Here is a 12,940-nt window from a genome sequence, read left to right on the forward strand (position 1 = left end):
AGCGGCGACCACCTTTGGCATACTTGCTTGCTAACGTATAAAGCTAAACAGGGATCACGCGAGTCGATATTCGGCGGAGGTATGGCGAAGGGCTTCAGCGGATTCTTCGGTAAACACTGATACCGGAAGCGGTAATGTGTCACTGGGCCACGACTTACCTCATCCGGTCTCTCCAGATCCAGTCGGCACTGGCCGCTGGCACCCGAACAATCGTGGGCGATGCGCAGTGAGTTCGGGCAGCCTGGTACATGGAATCCACCCACACAGGTTACATTTTGCATGTGGATTCCTTGCATGCTGATAAAACCACCACTTAGAAACCAGATAATGGGGTACTCCGCATCGATACTGTCAATTGTGCCGGAAGTGCCCAGAAGCCATGTGGACTGCGCGGTGAATCCCAGGGGAAGCGGTCGCCCGTGTTTGGATGTCCGGTTGCTCAGTTCCGGCTGCAGATCGATGTCTTTATGGAATGGACCGCCGCCGCTCAGTGTTGTCGCCGTAACGACACCATAATAAAACCAGAGAGTTGCGTTCTGTCAAATAACAGCTGAACTCACCAATAACAGATACCCTGACAGTAGCTGCTCACTACCGCGTTTTCGCATGATTTTACAACCGTTGCAGTGTGACAAGTTAACTGCAGTTGTTTTCGTGCAAGCTACATACAGCGCCGCTTAGTACTCGGAACGGTACGGATGCGGAATTAAACCTCTATTTACCGATTGGCATCTCTCTTATGGACTAAGCAGAATTTCCACGAGTGCATCGTTGCAGTGTGGTACCTGCGTGTAATCATGTCGAGAGAACCGCTGCTTTGATGTTACATTACTGGTTAACCACGTTAAACTCGCCGATCTTGAAAATGAAAATCTTCTGAGATCTCTTTGTTAGTGTTTACTGCTTTGGGGCATTTGTTACTGCTTCTAATAACTGCGGTGAACGACCGGCATTATTAATTAATGCTCGATCCTATTAATCTCTAAAGTGTCAAGTCAAGGCATACTGTTTTCGCAGGTCGCATCTTCCTTAACCATTTTGATTACAGCTAACATAATGTCAAAACCGATTGGTTGCTTTTTTGGCATTTTATTTCAATAAACCTCAAGATAACTGGCTGACTGCTTAATCTGTGATGCTCATCCGTGCACACAAGTACACCGTATCTTTTCCTGTAAACAATGCCAACCGCCAAGCTTTTTTAGGCGTACATTTTAAAGCTCATTATTTTGACTTCACGCCACGTTGTGACGCGATGAATCAAGCCGTTACGTAGACGATAAAATTATCAGCGCAACGCGAAACCGTTTTACTGACTCGGCACGTACAACGCAGCGCATGGATCGCTGGCGTCGACCCCCGGCGGGAGCGTGGCATACGATCTGAGCGGATCGTCCGACGTCATCTTGGGCAGGCACTGGTAGCGAATCTGGTAATGCGCAACCGGACAGCGTTGCATTTCATCCGGCTGTTCAATGGACACGGAACAGTTCCCGGAGACACCCGAACACTGGTGCGCGATCCTCAGCGTGTAAGGACATCCGCGCACATGGTAGCCGCCCTCGCACGTCACAATCTGCGTGGCATTAGCGGTGACATTGGCATACTGCCCGCCCAGGATGCGGAGAATGGGATACTCGGGAAAAGGACAGTCAATCGTCAACGGGGAACCAATAATCCAAGAAGATAACCAGGGTGTTTCGATGAAACGAACGCTCCCGTCATCCGCGGTGGCGTTGCGCATTTCAAAGGCCAGATCAATATCCCGGTGCACATTCTTAGCTGCTTCCTCAGCTGGCGCGGTTATCGCGTTTGCTCCAGCCGCCGTAAGCAGCAGTACGTCAATACACTGTGGATATGCAAACCGCCGTAATAACATATTCCTTATAATTATAATTATGTATTTGAACTGACATCGTTTTTTATCAAACCTGTGCAAAAAGTACGCATGCCAGTGCTTTCGCCGTGCATCCATAATATCGATAAAACATTTTTACCACGGTAACCTTTTCCGGTCCAGTGCAATACCAAGTTATTGTGGCTGAATTAACAAATATATTAGTCTATGCTTTATTATCTAAATTACGTTTCTTTACTGATTGTTATATACACTCTACAGTGTTTCGCGGAATGTCTTTTGCTCGAGGAAATAATTACGCGTGAAGCTGTATGAATATTTCGTTAGTTATTGGAACCCAACCAGTATTACAAACAATTTGACAAACGTACCGGCTAGGCTGATGCCGCACCTTCTACATTTCGCAAATTGCATAGCCCCACAGCGTGAATTATGATTTGCTGATTCATGGCAGTCCTCTCGTTGCATTTTACAGTAGGAATGAATGATTTATCTTCGTGCTTGTTAATATATTTTACCCTTAGTTTGGCCTTTTATCCATGATTATACTGACACGTAGTACTTATACTGACCTTATACTGACACTTACTCGTAGTACTTAAAGTAGTGGCCTGGATACTTAATACCAAAATCCGGCACATGGATTTGAACTTTCGCTTTTGCGCACTCCAAGATACTGTTTTTATTACTGTACATTCTGCAGCCAAGTGATTTCTCTACGCTTGTGTGAAATCCGTTTGTGCGAGCAACATTTGCTTGGGAGATTATGAGTGAAACAAAATTTTAAAAATATCAAATGCATTGTGGTGTATCAGCAGTTTGATTATACTGTAAACCGATTTGCTTCAGATTTTGCCTGTAAATACGCATCAGTATCAAGATCACTTTTACACACAACCAGATCCTGACCAGAGTCGCCCATTTTCCAAATTTTAGGAGCCACATTTAACCGCCGAAGTCTCCACACACCGCCTGTTACTACCACCAGGGATCAGGCTCCGCGCACCACTGTTCGCATCACGTTTCGTTTTGAGCCACCATTTTTGCGACAACACTATGTACAGAAAATTATCGGCAGTCTCACGACACTACTTACCGTAATTATCGAATTTGTGGCTCCCCCCGCAATAAGAGCTCCCCTGAAATAAGACCCCTCCCCGATCCCGTTTGAAAAATAATGCCACCCCCCGAAATTACGCCCCAGGGGGCCGTTATTAAATGTCAAGCGCTGCAAAATGATAGGTATACCACAAATTTCTTCCTAATAATTGTTATGATTCGATGGGTAAACAGTAAACGGACATCAACATAATGTGGTATTTGTTGGCGAACAGTTGCATATGTAGAAAACTAGGAATATACTACCGGAGTACCGGTAACTATTGCGTTCAATTCCACTAGAACAACATTCGCAGTTGTTTGAAATATAATGCCCCTCTCCAAAATGTGCCGTTTGAAAAATAATGCCACCCCCCGAAATTGCGCCCCCTCCCCGAAATAAGCCCCCCTCCGCCATGACCTTCAAACTATTTGCACCCCAGGGACACAAATTCGATAATTACGGTATACTCGTGGTTTCGAGAACATACAGTGGGTGGTTATATACGACTAATATGACCTTTGTTTCTGGGCTGATAGGGGCATACGGAATTTTCCGGCAAAAGTTCCGAGGTTTAGATCTGGAGAAACTTTGCGGGAGAAATTTTGTGTGCCTACTTTAACTACGTGAACCCCTTCCTGACCACATGCTGGTATCGCGAGGTTAAAGAAGTGTGGGCATATGACAGTTCGCCGGTGGAGCTTCATTTGAAAATTAAAAAAAAACAAATATGGCTGCTTTATGGGACGTCCATGCCGGAAAAGCGGATAACGGTTGGTTATTTAGACCAGCTGTCAAAAGCGAAGGAAACGAAATCGACTGTGCCCTCTAAGATTTCGCGTTTGCGCACGAGTTGCTCAATGGAATTGACCCTCAGAAGAATTTTCTGGAAAAACTTTGAGAGGGTGGGTCATAACATCATTGGTGACCTTTTCCATATGTGCTGACGCTGCTGCAGGTGTATGCTTTGATGGACTTTGGAAGCTAAGCGTGTGCAAAAAGCTCTAATACCGTCCTGGCCGGGCGGCCGAGCGAGTAAAACCGAAAACTCCCTAACCATAACTGAAGCGGAGGCCCCTGAATGGTATGAAAAAAGAGGAGCCATACCGCGAGACGAAAAAGCTGTCTTTTTTCCGTCTGTAATAAGAAATAACTAATTTTTTTAAAAACAGTGATGTCCAGAGACTTGGTGATGTGCACTCTGCCATTGGTGGTGTTAGGAGATTTCGGTGGTTTTTGTAAAACATTAAAAAAATAATAAAAGTGGTGTACAGGGCTTGGTGGTGGTGAACGGTGGTTTGCGGAGACTTTGATGGTTATACGTGGTGTGCGGAGCCTTCCCATCTTAAAACTTATATGTACAGAAGTTTTCGGAATTCATGACAAAATTTGAAAAAAATGCTAAGACCTTGATTTGGTATAATGACGATGTTTGAAACAAATGATACGGACGCTGCATTACAGATTGAAACGCATGAGACTCGACGATCTTGACAATGAAATTTTCAGTGATCTATGTCTGTGGTTGATGCGCAAAAAATTCGATCCTCACCGTAATGGATTAATTAATCGCGCTAGGAGGTCTAACCGGTGACCTTAAACACAAACGTATCCGTGAAAGTTAATGTTTGGCATCATTCAAAGGAAAAAAGACGCTATACCTGCACACAGTGGTGAGAATCACGAATTAAGAAGTCCGTCAAACTTTTCGCGTTCAGTCAAATAAAATGCTAAAAAGCAACCAATCATTTCTGTCGTCTGTAATGCTAATGTAATCAAAATGGCAAAAGAATGATGTAGCTGAAGTGATCGAGCAATTATCTAAGAATGCCGGTCGTTCACTGCTGCCAAGATTGCATATTAGAAGCAATTTAAAATGCCCCAAAGGGCCATTTTCTATTGACTCGGCACGTATAACTCGGCACACGGATCATTTGGATCTGTTCCTGGCGGCAGCACTGCGTACGATCTGAGCGGATCTTCCGGTGTCATCTTGGGCAGGCACTGATATCGAACCTGGTAATGCGTTACCGGACAACGCTGCATCTCATCCGGCTGCTCAATATCCACGGTACAGTTCCAGGAGGCGCCCGAGCATTGATGCGCGATCCTCAACGTATACGGACAGCCGCGTACATGGTAGCCGCCCTCACATGTCACATTCACCGAAGCAATGACGGTTTCATTAGTATACTGCCCGCCCAGGATACGAAGGATGGGGTACTCGGGGAAAAGGCAGCCGAAAGTGATATTTTCGCCGATAAGCCAAGAAGAAAGCCAGGGATTTTCGATGAAACGAACTGTCCCTGTCCCGTCTTCCGCGGTGGCGTTGCGCATTTCAAAGGCCAGATCTAGATCCCGGTGCACATTCTTAGCTGGCTCGAGTATTGCGTGAGTGCCAAGGATTGTAATCTGCAGGAAATTATGCAATGTGAATATGCAGGCCATCATCCGTGTTTTTCAGGGTTTAAACGTTGTTTCGCATACATACATACCTGTACAAAAATACGCAAGCCAACGCTTTCGCCGTGCATCCATAGTTGTGGCTGACCATGCTTATTACAATAGATTTGTTACTGTACAGCAAAATCCAGGAATTAATGTTTTGCCTCCTTACATAAGTCACGTTTGCTTAGTGTCAGTTATATACTTTTGTACGCTTTTTTGTGGAATGTCTTTACGCCCGAGGAAATAATTACGCGCGAAGCTGTCTGAATTATTAACTTAATTATCGGAACCTTACCAGTATTACAGACAACTTAGCAAGCATACAGGCTATGCTGATGCCGCACCTTAAACATTTCACAAACTGGCGACAAAAAGTGAATTGTTGTTTTGCTGATTCATCAATATATCTTTTGCTCGCATTTTACCGTACGGTGCATTATCGTGTTTATTAAAATGGAAGTTCGACACTTTTGCATAATCATATCGTACTAAGTTACTAACGTAGTTGTACGTATTGTGGACGATTTACTAATATTCGCAAGTCCCGATATTATAACTCTACGATGAACAAGTTTTTTAAATTTACAGCTAATTAACAACGTTAATTTAAGTTAATGTTACGTCGACGGCGCTTCCCTTCTTAACGCCGCATCGGCAGAGCCGGACCACCATTCGCGCGCTTTGATGTGGACCGGCGCCGGCCGCTTTGTGTGTTGTCTCTGTTTAGCCGCTTTCCGCGCACAGTTCACACTGCACACGCTCGCTTGCCAACACGAGTTTTCATTTTGCTCGCTCGCTGGTATAGCCTTACGAGTTCTCATTTCGCACTCGTTCACTTCTCGATCAGCACGTCGAGAATTTTGTTTTCCCGCCCACCGCGCACCTGTTTGTTTTTCGTTTCGTTATTTTGCTCCTACCGAATCAAAATAAAGGGGTTGCCTGTGCGGCTGGAGCGACCAGAGGTGGCCAACGCATTCGCATTCACGCACCTTGCTTGCGCTTCCGATCAGCAGCATCTTCAGTTCTCCCCACTTGGCGTTGTGTGGTCGCATAGGAGACGTAGAACATTAAAATAACAATATTAAAATTATTATGCTACTAGAAAGGAAGATTTGTTGGTTTTTAGGTGTCAAGGTAAACTCATTATGCGAGACTGCTTTTATCGTTTACTTATCGTGTATCGATTATAATAAAGAACGTCAGGAAAATAATACCGGATTTTCAGTTACACGACAACATCCGCGTTCTAGTGTATAAGTATATACCGTGGTATGTTTTCGTTAATCAGGGCGCTTTCGACGTTAGTATTTGCATACCGAGGCTGCTAACTAAAAAATGATCAAAGCGCCTTGAAGGTCAGGCAAAAGCAAATAAGCATCAAACTGTCGGATTATGTACGAGTATTTACATGCGCTGTTCCAGTATCGCACATATTGATTACAGTGTGCCAATATTTTTGACCCGATAATATGGAGAAACCGGGTTGAGTATTACGCTAGGCATACTTTCGGCTGTAATACTGATAACAGCGATCGTCCCGGTTCTTTGGAGCCTTCGCGTACGGCTTCAGGGGATGTTCAGCCGGCAAGCACTGGTATCCTATGCTATAATGCGTCGCTCCGCAGTCGTCGGCTTCATCCGGGGTTTTAATGTGCACACTGCAGGATTCCGTCGCGCCCGAGCATAAATGTGCCGTCATGAGGGTGAACGGGCAACCCCGGACACTGCGAGCCACTTCACAACGGACCGCATCATCCTCGTTGACCGACATATGCTGGTAACTGCCCTCCAAAACCCAGATTTTTGGGTGGTCTTCCGATGGGCAGGACAGCAAGCACAAGGATTTGATGCGGCAGGTGCGGTGCTGAATGGAGCCGAGGGTGTGGTTCTCCGCGTCCCATTCGGGAAACAGTTGTACATCCCCTTGTTTAAGGGTGGCAGGGCCGCTGAGCTGGTCCGGATCGGAAATGCGGAATGTGCTGTCAGAATTGGCGAGTCGGAAAGAGCTTTTCTCCGTGGTGGCAGTGTATGTCGCTCGGCGGGCGGCGGTCAAGTGGATCGCCTGTTAAAAGCAGTGCCAGTTAGTTAATGTTTTCGACTTTAGGTTGTTTTGAAACAAATAATATTGTTACTGGTTTACTGTCATTTAGGAAGTGCCTGTGCGCTTACTAGACAAATAATAAAGGAGAGAAACATTCTAGGAGCAGTTTGCAGTTGGAAAATCGGTATTTCTACTAGACAAATGCGGTTTGTTTTCAGAAGTAGAATCGTAATCTACAACTGTTTGATGCGCACAGTTTATGAAGTTGACTAACTGTCAATAAGATGTGTTAGGCTGTAAAGGGAACACCCAAACCGGCAGCATAGGTTTCAAATCGAACTAAATCGAAGAAATGCTTTGAAACATGTGCATCACATTCATAGTGTATAACTCTGTACATATTATGCTCTAGTACACGGTGCAGCTGATGAATATCATGCTTGCTAATGTAATCTACCAATCTTTCGATCCTTGCAAAAGCGGTGAGCTGCTGTAATTTTAGCAAATAGCAGCTGTAACTTCTGTAACATGGCTCGCATAAAGTAAATTTATTGAAATGGAAGTTTAGGTTACACTTACTTATCGGATTGTAAATCAGTCAGAAGGTGGCTGTAAGTTGTAGCTACTGCAGTACAGCAATCGAAGCCGCAGCGTAAACAACTGCGTACCCTGTCGTACTCGTATGAGTACAAGTACAGGATATGACTGTACAGACTGTAGCTGGCTGGAATGACCCAACCAAGAGGCTGGAAATACAGTACTTCACTGTAATGTGCATAATGTACGAGTATAAACGTGATGTGTTGGTGTATCCACCAAATTTACATGCTTCCGCTGAATTCCATGCTCGTGTTCTTCGTGGACCGCGGTAATATGGTTGTGGAAGTTTTTTTTAGCGTTGAAAATATGTTTTTTGATGATATTTCTGGTAACAGTTATAACAGTCGTTTTTTGTTTCATGATTCTGCTTAGTAACCATGATATAATCATGATCATGATTCTGCTTAGTGTTGAGAATAATTATTATGGAAATCAAATACACACTACATATCCCGGGTAGTGTTAGATGCGTTTATTATATGCATGCAACTTCTTCCTGTTACGGAAACGGCCAGAGATGCAATATCAGTACGAGGAAGAAATATTTGTTAATAATGTTATCCCATCATCTTGAAACAAGTTAGGACTGAGAATAACAGAAGCCGAGAAAAGACAAGTAAATTTAACACAACCGAGAAGCCGGAACATATTCAGGTAAGGAGAACAATAAAGTAAGCGCCATGACATAACTGTAATTATTACAAATAACAGAATATTTGCAACAGTGCATCGAAAAGCAAAAACAATCATGCAGATGATTGAGTTATTAATGTAGGTAGGTTCGCGCATTTGAACGGGCAGATGTAAGCAGAGAAATAAAAGCTTCGTAATACGTATAAAAACAAAACGTGATACACTAACCGGAACAGTACTCATCCAAGCGACAAAAAGTAGTGCATGATTATAACTGTTACTACGGTCACGTACTATGTAGTTCTGTGTGCCATAGCGTGTTGCGTGCAGCTCTAGTGTTTAGGCGGCGCATTGATACCATCCATTTCTGTAGGTACAAAAGCTGGGACTCGGGAAGGTCCGTCCCGTTATGCCGCACAGAGTAGGATATCGGGCGCACAGACCCACAAAACGTTTTCCACGACCTCCCTGACGTGTGCATAAGCGGGGAAGCCAAGTGCAGATATTAGGTAATGGCCCGGAAGGGATGACCATCCTCTTGTGGCGACCGGTGAGAGAGCACAGATTAGGATAAGCCAGACAAAAGTGATCTGCCGGTCCCAGTATCAGGTCACGTTTGCGACGTCCATTGCAGTTGTAAATGCGTCGACGGGACGCATCCCAGCAGAGATAATGCTTCGCTCTTGGAGGAAAATGGTCCGGCATCGCTATATAGCGGTTTGCTGGGTGTCGAAGGCTGGGAGTTTTGAACTGCATCTCCAGATTGAAGCCTGTTCCAAACTGTTCGAGGAATTCCCGACATTTGTCCTGGAACGCATTGTGTGTCGGCTGCACCTCGGTCCAGTTGATATTCTTCACGCTGGCCTTTCCCAGGAACGCTTGCAGACAACTGGCATAGTCAGGATCGGAAAGGAATATAGCGTCAGCTTTAGCAGCGAAGTCCACAAGCGATGGTGAGAAATCAGAATTATTAGAATCCGCACTGCAGCGAAGGACAATGCCCCCAAGCAGAAACAGTAATTCAGATACAGTTTGCATGGTATAGCAGTTTTGGTTTGAAGGCAAAAGCTTAGCAGTTGACGGTTAGGCAAAACTTTAGTTATAAAAAACAAGGCAACAATACGTAGCTGCCGTACGTGTATTCTCTTAAGCGTTAAAAGTGGAAAGATTTGGATCATGGACAGGCAGAAACGTCGAATAGCGAAGTATTCTCATGCACCGGCTTATATTCTCTTACGAAGTTTACCTGAGGAAAAATCGTCCCGTTTGATCGAACACCAACGTAAGTTGAACAGGATGCCCGAGCGTCGTGAGATCAATCTATGGCATCGGCCTGCAGATCATTAAGTGGACTTCAAAATGCCTGCCGACGACATTTATGGCACATGATTATAGAATCTAGATACTGGATTTGAGAAAACGTTTATTTAGATGGATAATGGTGGGCTATAGATATCAAACGTTGCTGTTTACTTTTACCTAGTTTCAACTGAAAGAAATCAGCCGTCCAGAACTACGCTGATCGACAACTTTTCGCACGACGGTAAGCATTTTACGCGGTTTGTGTGTCTGATGCACATAATATTTGAAAATAAGTGATAAACCAACGATAACAGCACACGCTGCCGCCAATAGTTTTGCTGACCTCGTTTTATGGGAACTATCGTCACATAATGATGCTAAACTGCATCATGTGCACGCGCAACGGCAGTCCTCCCAATGAGAGATAACCCTTATTATTTGTTTTCGTAAACGCTGAGCACAGATGACCTTTGTTATGTCTTGATCTTTAACCTTTATTGGAATTTTGGCGAATATTAGAACTTATTTCTACATTCATATTTCTACATAATTTTACATATTTGTACATACACTTTCCCAATTTTCATGTAACAATTTTTTGCGCATCCTGCGGATACATTTCCTGAAGTACAGAATAGTTAAAGCTGTGTTTTGCTCGTCACACCTTTTACTACAAGCGCAGAGACGCTACACTTGTAAGGCTGTCACATCTGGAAATTTTTTGTTGATTTTAACATCAATTTTACATTTTCGCAACATTCGCGGTTTCTGTGGTTGTTCGAAGGTTTAAAATTGAGAACACGTTTCGTTGGCTTCCGTGAATGAAATTACGTCAACTGGTGCTCATGTTTTATGGTATAAAGCCTTAGTTATGGCTATGATGTTACGAACTATCAGTATATGACAGCTCATAATTATAGTTTCTTTATCATGTATGCGTTTCCATGATATCTAACCAGCTATGTCCTGGTAATAAAATTAAGAATTGAAATGTTTTGTAATTACCAGGGAGTGCCCTAGAGACACATATTGACAGCCGCTAAAACAATATTTAGGCGCACATTACTGAAGATAACGCAATAAACTGAAACTTGAATAACAGAGAATAGTTTGTTAGAATTAATGCACATCCAAAATGGTCACACCAATTACGTATTACAAGCATAAAGGTTATGTATAACCATGAAAAGAGTTATTACAGCAATGCAACCGGTACACTCACAAACAACGAAAAGCATGCAAATGATTGTGTATAGTCGAAAAGGCCATTAGAGTAGCAATCCTAATAAAAACATGCTATAATCAGAAAAATTTACACAATGAAAAAAATTGGCTGAAAAGCGACAATTAGAGTAGTATAAGTAAGCGATCTATGACATGTACCGTGACCCCCGCGTGTCTGCGGTATTTAGGCGCACTGGTAGTGCACAAACTGGTGTCCGTTCCAGTAGGAACACCATTGGTTCTTTGGCTCCCTCCAGCGCCGATACTCATCGACGGCGATGCCTCCCACCGTACTCCCGACAACGCTTCCCCCAAACCCGCACAGGGTTGGAAACCTCGCGCAAAAGCTGACAACCGGGCCTGCAAACCGTTTTCCGCGGCTGCCCGGATGTGGAAAACTTCCTCCTCTTCCACATAAGATGGGGAATACGTAGCAAACACCCAATCCTGTTGTCACCCACCGTTTTTGGCGAGCGCCGGTATTTCCGCTTGTGAGGGCGCACAGACGAGGAAAGGCCTGACAAAAGCGATATACCGGCCCCGGAATTACTACTTGGCGCTTGCGACGTCCATTGCAGTTATAATAGCGTCGACGTGTCGCATCCCAGCAGAGATACTGTGGGGGTGCAGGAGCATATGCTGTCTGACCACCGAAGACCAGTTCAGCAGCAAGGGAACCCAGAACAATCGGAACCAACGGCAGACTGCGTTTTGTTCGGCGCAGGAGGCTGGTGTTGTAGGCCATGAGCTGAATCTCTAGATTGAAGCCGGTTTCAAACTGCTTGAGGAATTCACGGCATTTGCCTTCCTGTGCGTCGGCCAGTCGGTGAATGAGCGTCTGGTATGCACTGTATGTCCGCATCGGCTCGGTCCAGTTGGTATGCTCTGCAGTAATGTTCGCCACGAGTCCGTTCAGACAGTCAGCAGAGGCGGGATCGGAAGCGAGTGAGGCCTCGGCTTCAGCAAAAATGTCCAGAAGGGTGGACGGGAAATCGGGATTGTCAGGATCTCCATTGCAGCTCAGGATGCCCGTACAAAGCAAGATCAAATAATGTACGATCTGCATGGTAATAAATTCTCTCTGAAGGCAAGCACCAAGCGTTTAAAGAAAGGTCAGTCTTCAAAATGGATACGCACCCGCACGTAACGCGATTAATGTTAAGTGCAAACAATTAGTTACTTTGTATTAGAGCCCTGCACGAGCAGCAAAAGTGCTGCTCGGCTCACTCGTTTAAGCATTTTGAAACTTGCTGCTCGCTCAGCTCGCTCGCGTCCAAACCGCCGCTCGCTCGGCTCGCTCGTTTTAAGATTTTTCTTTGCTTCCGCTCGCCCTACTCGCTCGTAATTTTAATTTTGCAAATCGGCTCGCTCGTGAGATCGGCAAAAATTTTAGGTATCAATTTGTTGCACGAATCATATTAATATAAAAATTTTTACACTCACAAAAACGCAGTAAGTAAAATACGGTGTCCAGAGACGACCACTTATACAGTCCCTCCATACGAGACTTATACCTCGTACAGGTAGTCCATTTCTTAACAATTTCATTTTTTCGCTAATACCTTTCAGTAATTTGTAACTGGATGTGGTTCTCTTGATTTAGTTTGAAATAATTAGAATAGAATGTTTGAAATTTGAAATGTACCTTGTTTTTTTATAAATCAGGCAATTGATTACTTACGTGATTACGTCCCGAGTTCCAACAGGTGAAAGAAAACTTTAGCTTTTAATTTTT

At 44.3% G+C, this 12,940-nt stretch overlaps 3 protein-coding genes across 3 annotated transcripts; all 3 read right to left on the minus strand.

Moving 5' to 3' along the window:
• Positions 1 to 1,173: 1,173 nt before the first annotated feature.
• Positions 1,174 to 2,063, minus strand: LOC129592333 (uncharacterized). Its single transcript, XM_055488343.1, has 2 exons — positions 1,932 to 2,063; positions 1,174 to 1,849 (listed from the first exon to the last, which is right to left on the minus strand). Exons 1-2 carry the CDS (start codon positions 1,989 to 1,991, stop codon positions 1,310 to 1,312), a joined length of 600 nt encoding a protein of 199 aa, XP_055344318.1. The 5' UTR covers positions 1,992 to 2,063; the 3' UTR covers positions 1,174 to 1,309.
• A 2,612-nt stretch (positions 2,064 to 4,675) lies between these two features.
• On the minus strand, positions 4,676 to 6,193 carry LOC129592331 (uncharacterized). Its single transcript, XM_055488342.1, has 2 exons — positions 5,453 to 6,193; positions 4,676 to 5,369 (listed from the first exon to the last, which is right to left on the minus strand). Exons 1-2 carry the CDS (start codon positions 5,489 to 5,491, stop codon positions 4,854 to 4,856), a joined length of 555 nt encoding a protein of 184 aa, XP_055344317.1. The 5' UTR covers positions 5,492 to 6,193; the 3' UTR covers positions 4,676 to 4,853.
• A 505-nt stretch (positions 6,194 to 6,698) lies between these two features.
• On the minus strand, positions 6,699 to 7,801 carry LOC129592305 (uncharacterized). The gene is made up of 2 exons (XM_055488314.1): positions 7,575 to 7,801; positions 6,699 to 7,467 (listed from the first exon to the last, which is right to left on the minus strand). Exons 1-2 carry the CDS (start codon positions 7,599 to 7,601, stop codon positions 6,901 to 6,903), a joined length of 594 nt encoding a protein of 197 aa, XP_055344289.1. The 5' UTR covers positions 7,602 to 7,801; the 3' UTR covers positions 6,699 to 6,900.
• Positions 7,802 to 12,940: the final 5,139 nt, after the last annotated feature.

The sequence above is a fragment of the Paramacrobiotus metropolitanus genome, unplaced genomic scaffold (assembly GCF_019649055.1).
Source record: "Paramacrobiotus metropolitanus isolate TYO unplaced genomic scaffold, Prichtersi_v1.0 Parri_scaffold0000051, whole genome shotgun sequence".
Taxonomy (NCBI): Eukaryota; Metazoa; Tardigrada; class Eutardigrada; order Parachela; family Macrobiotidae; genus Paramacrobiotus; species Paramacrobiotus metropolitanus.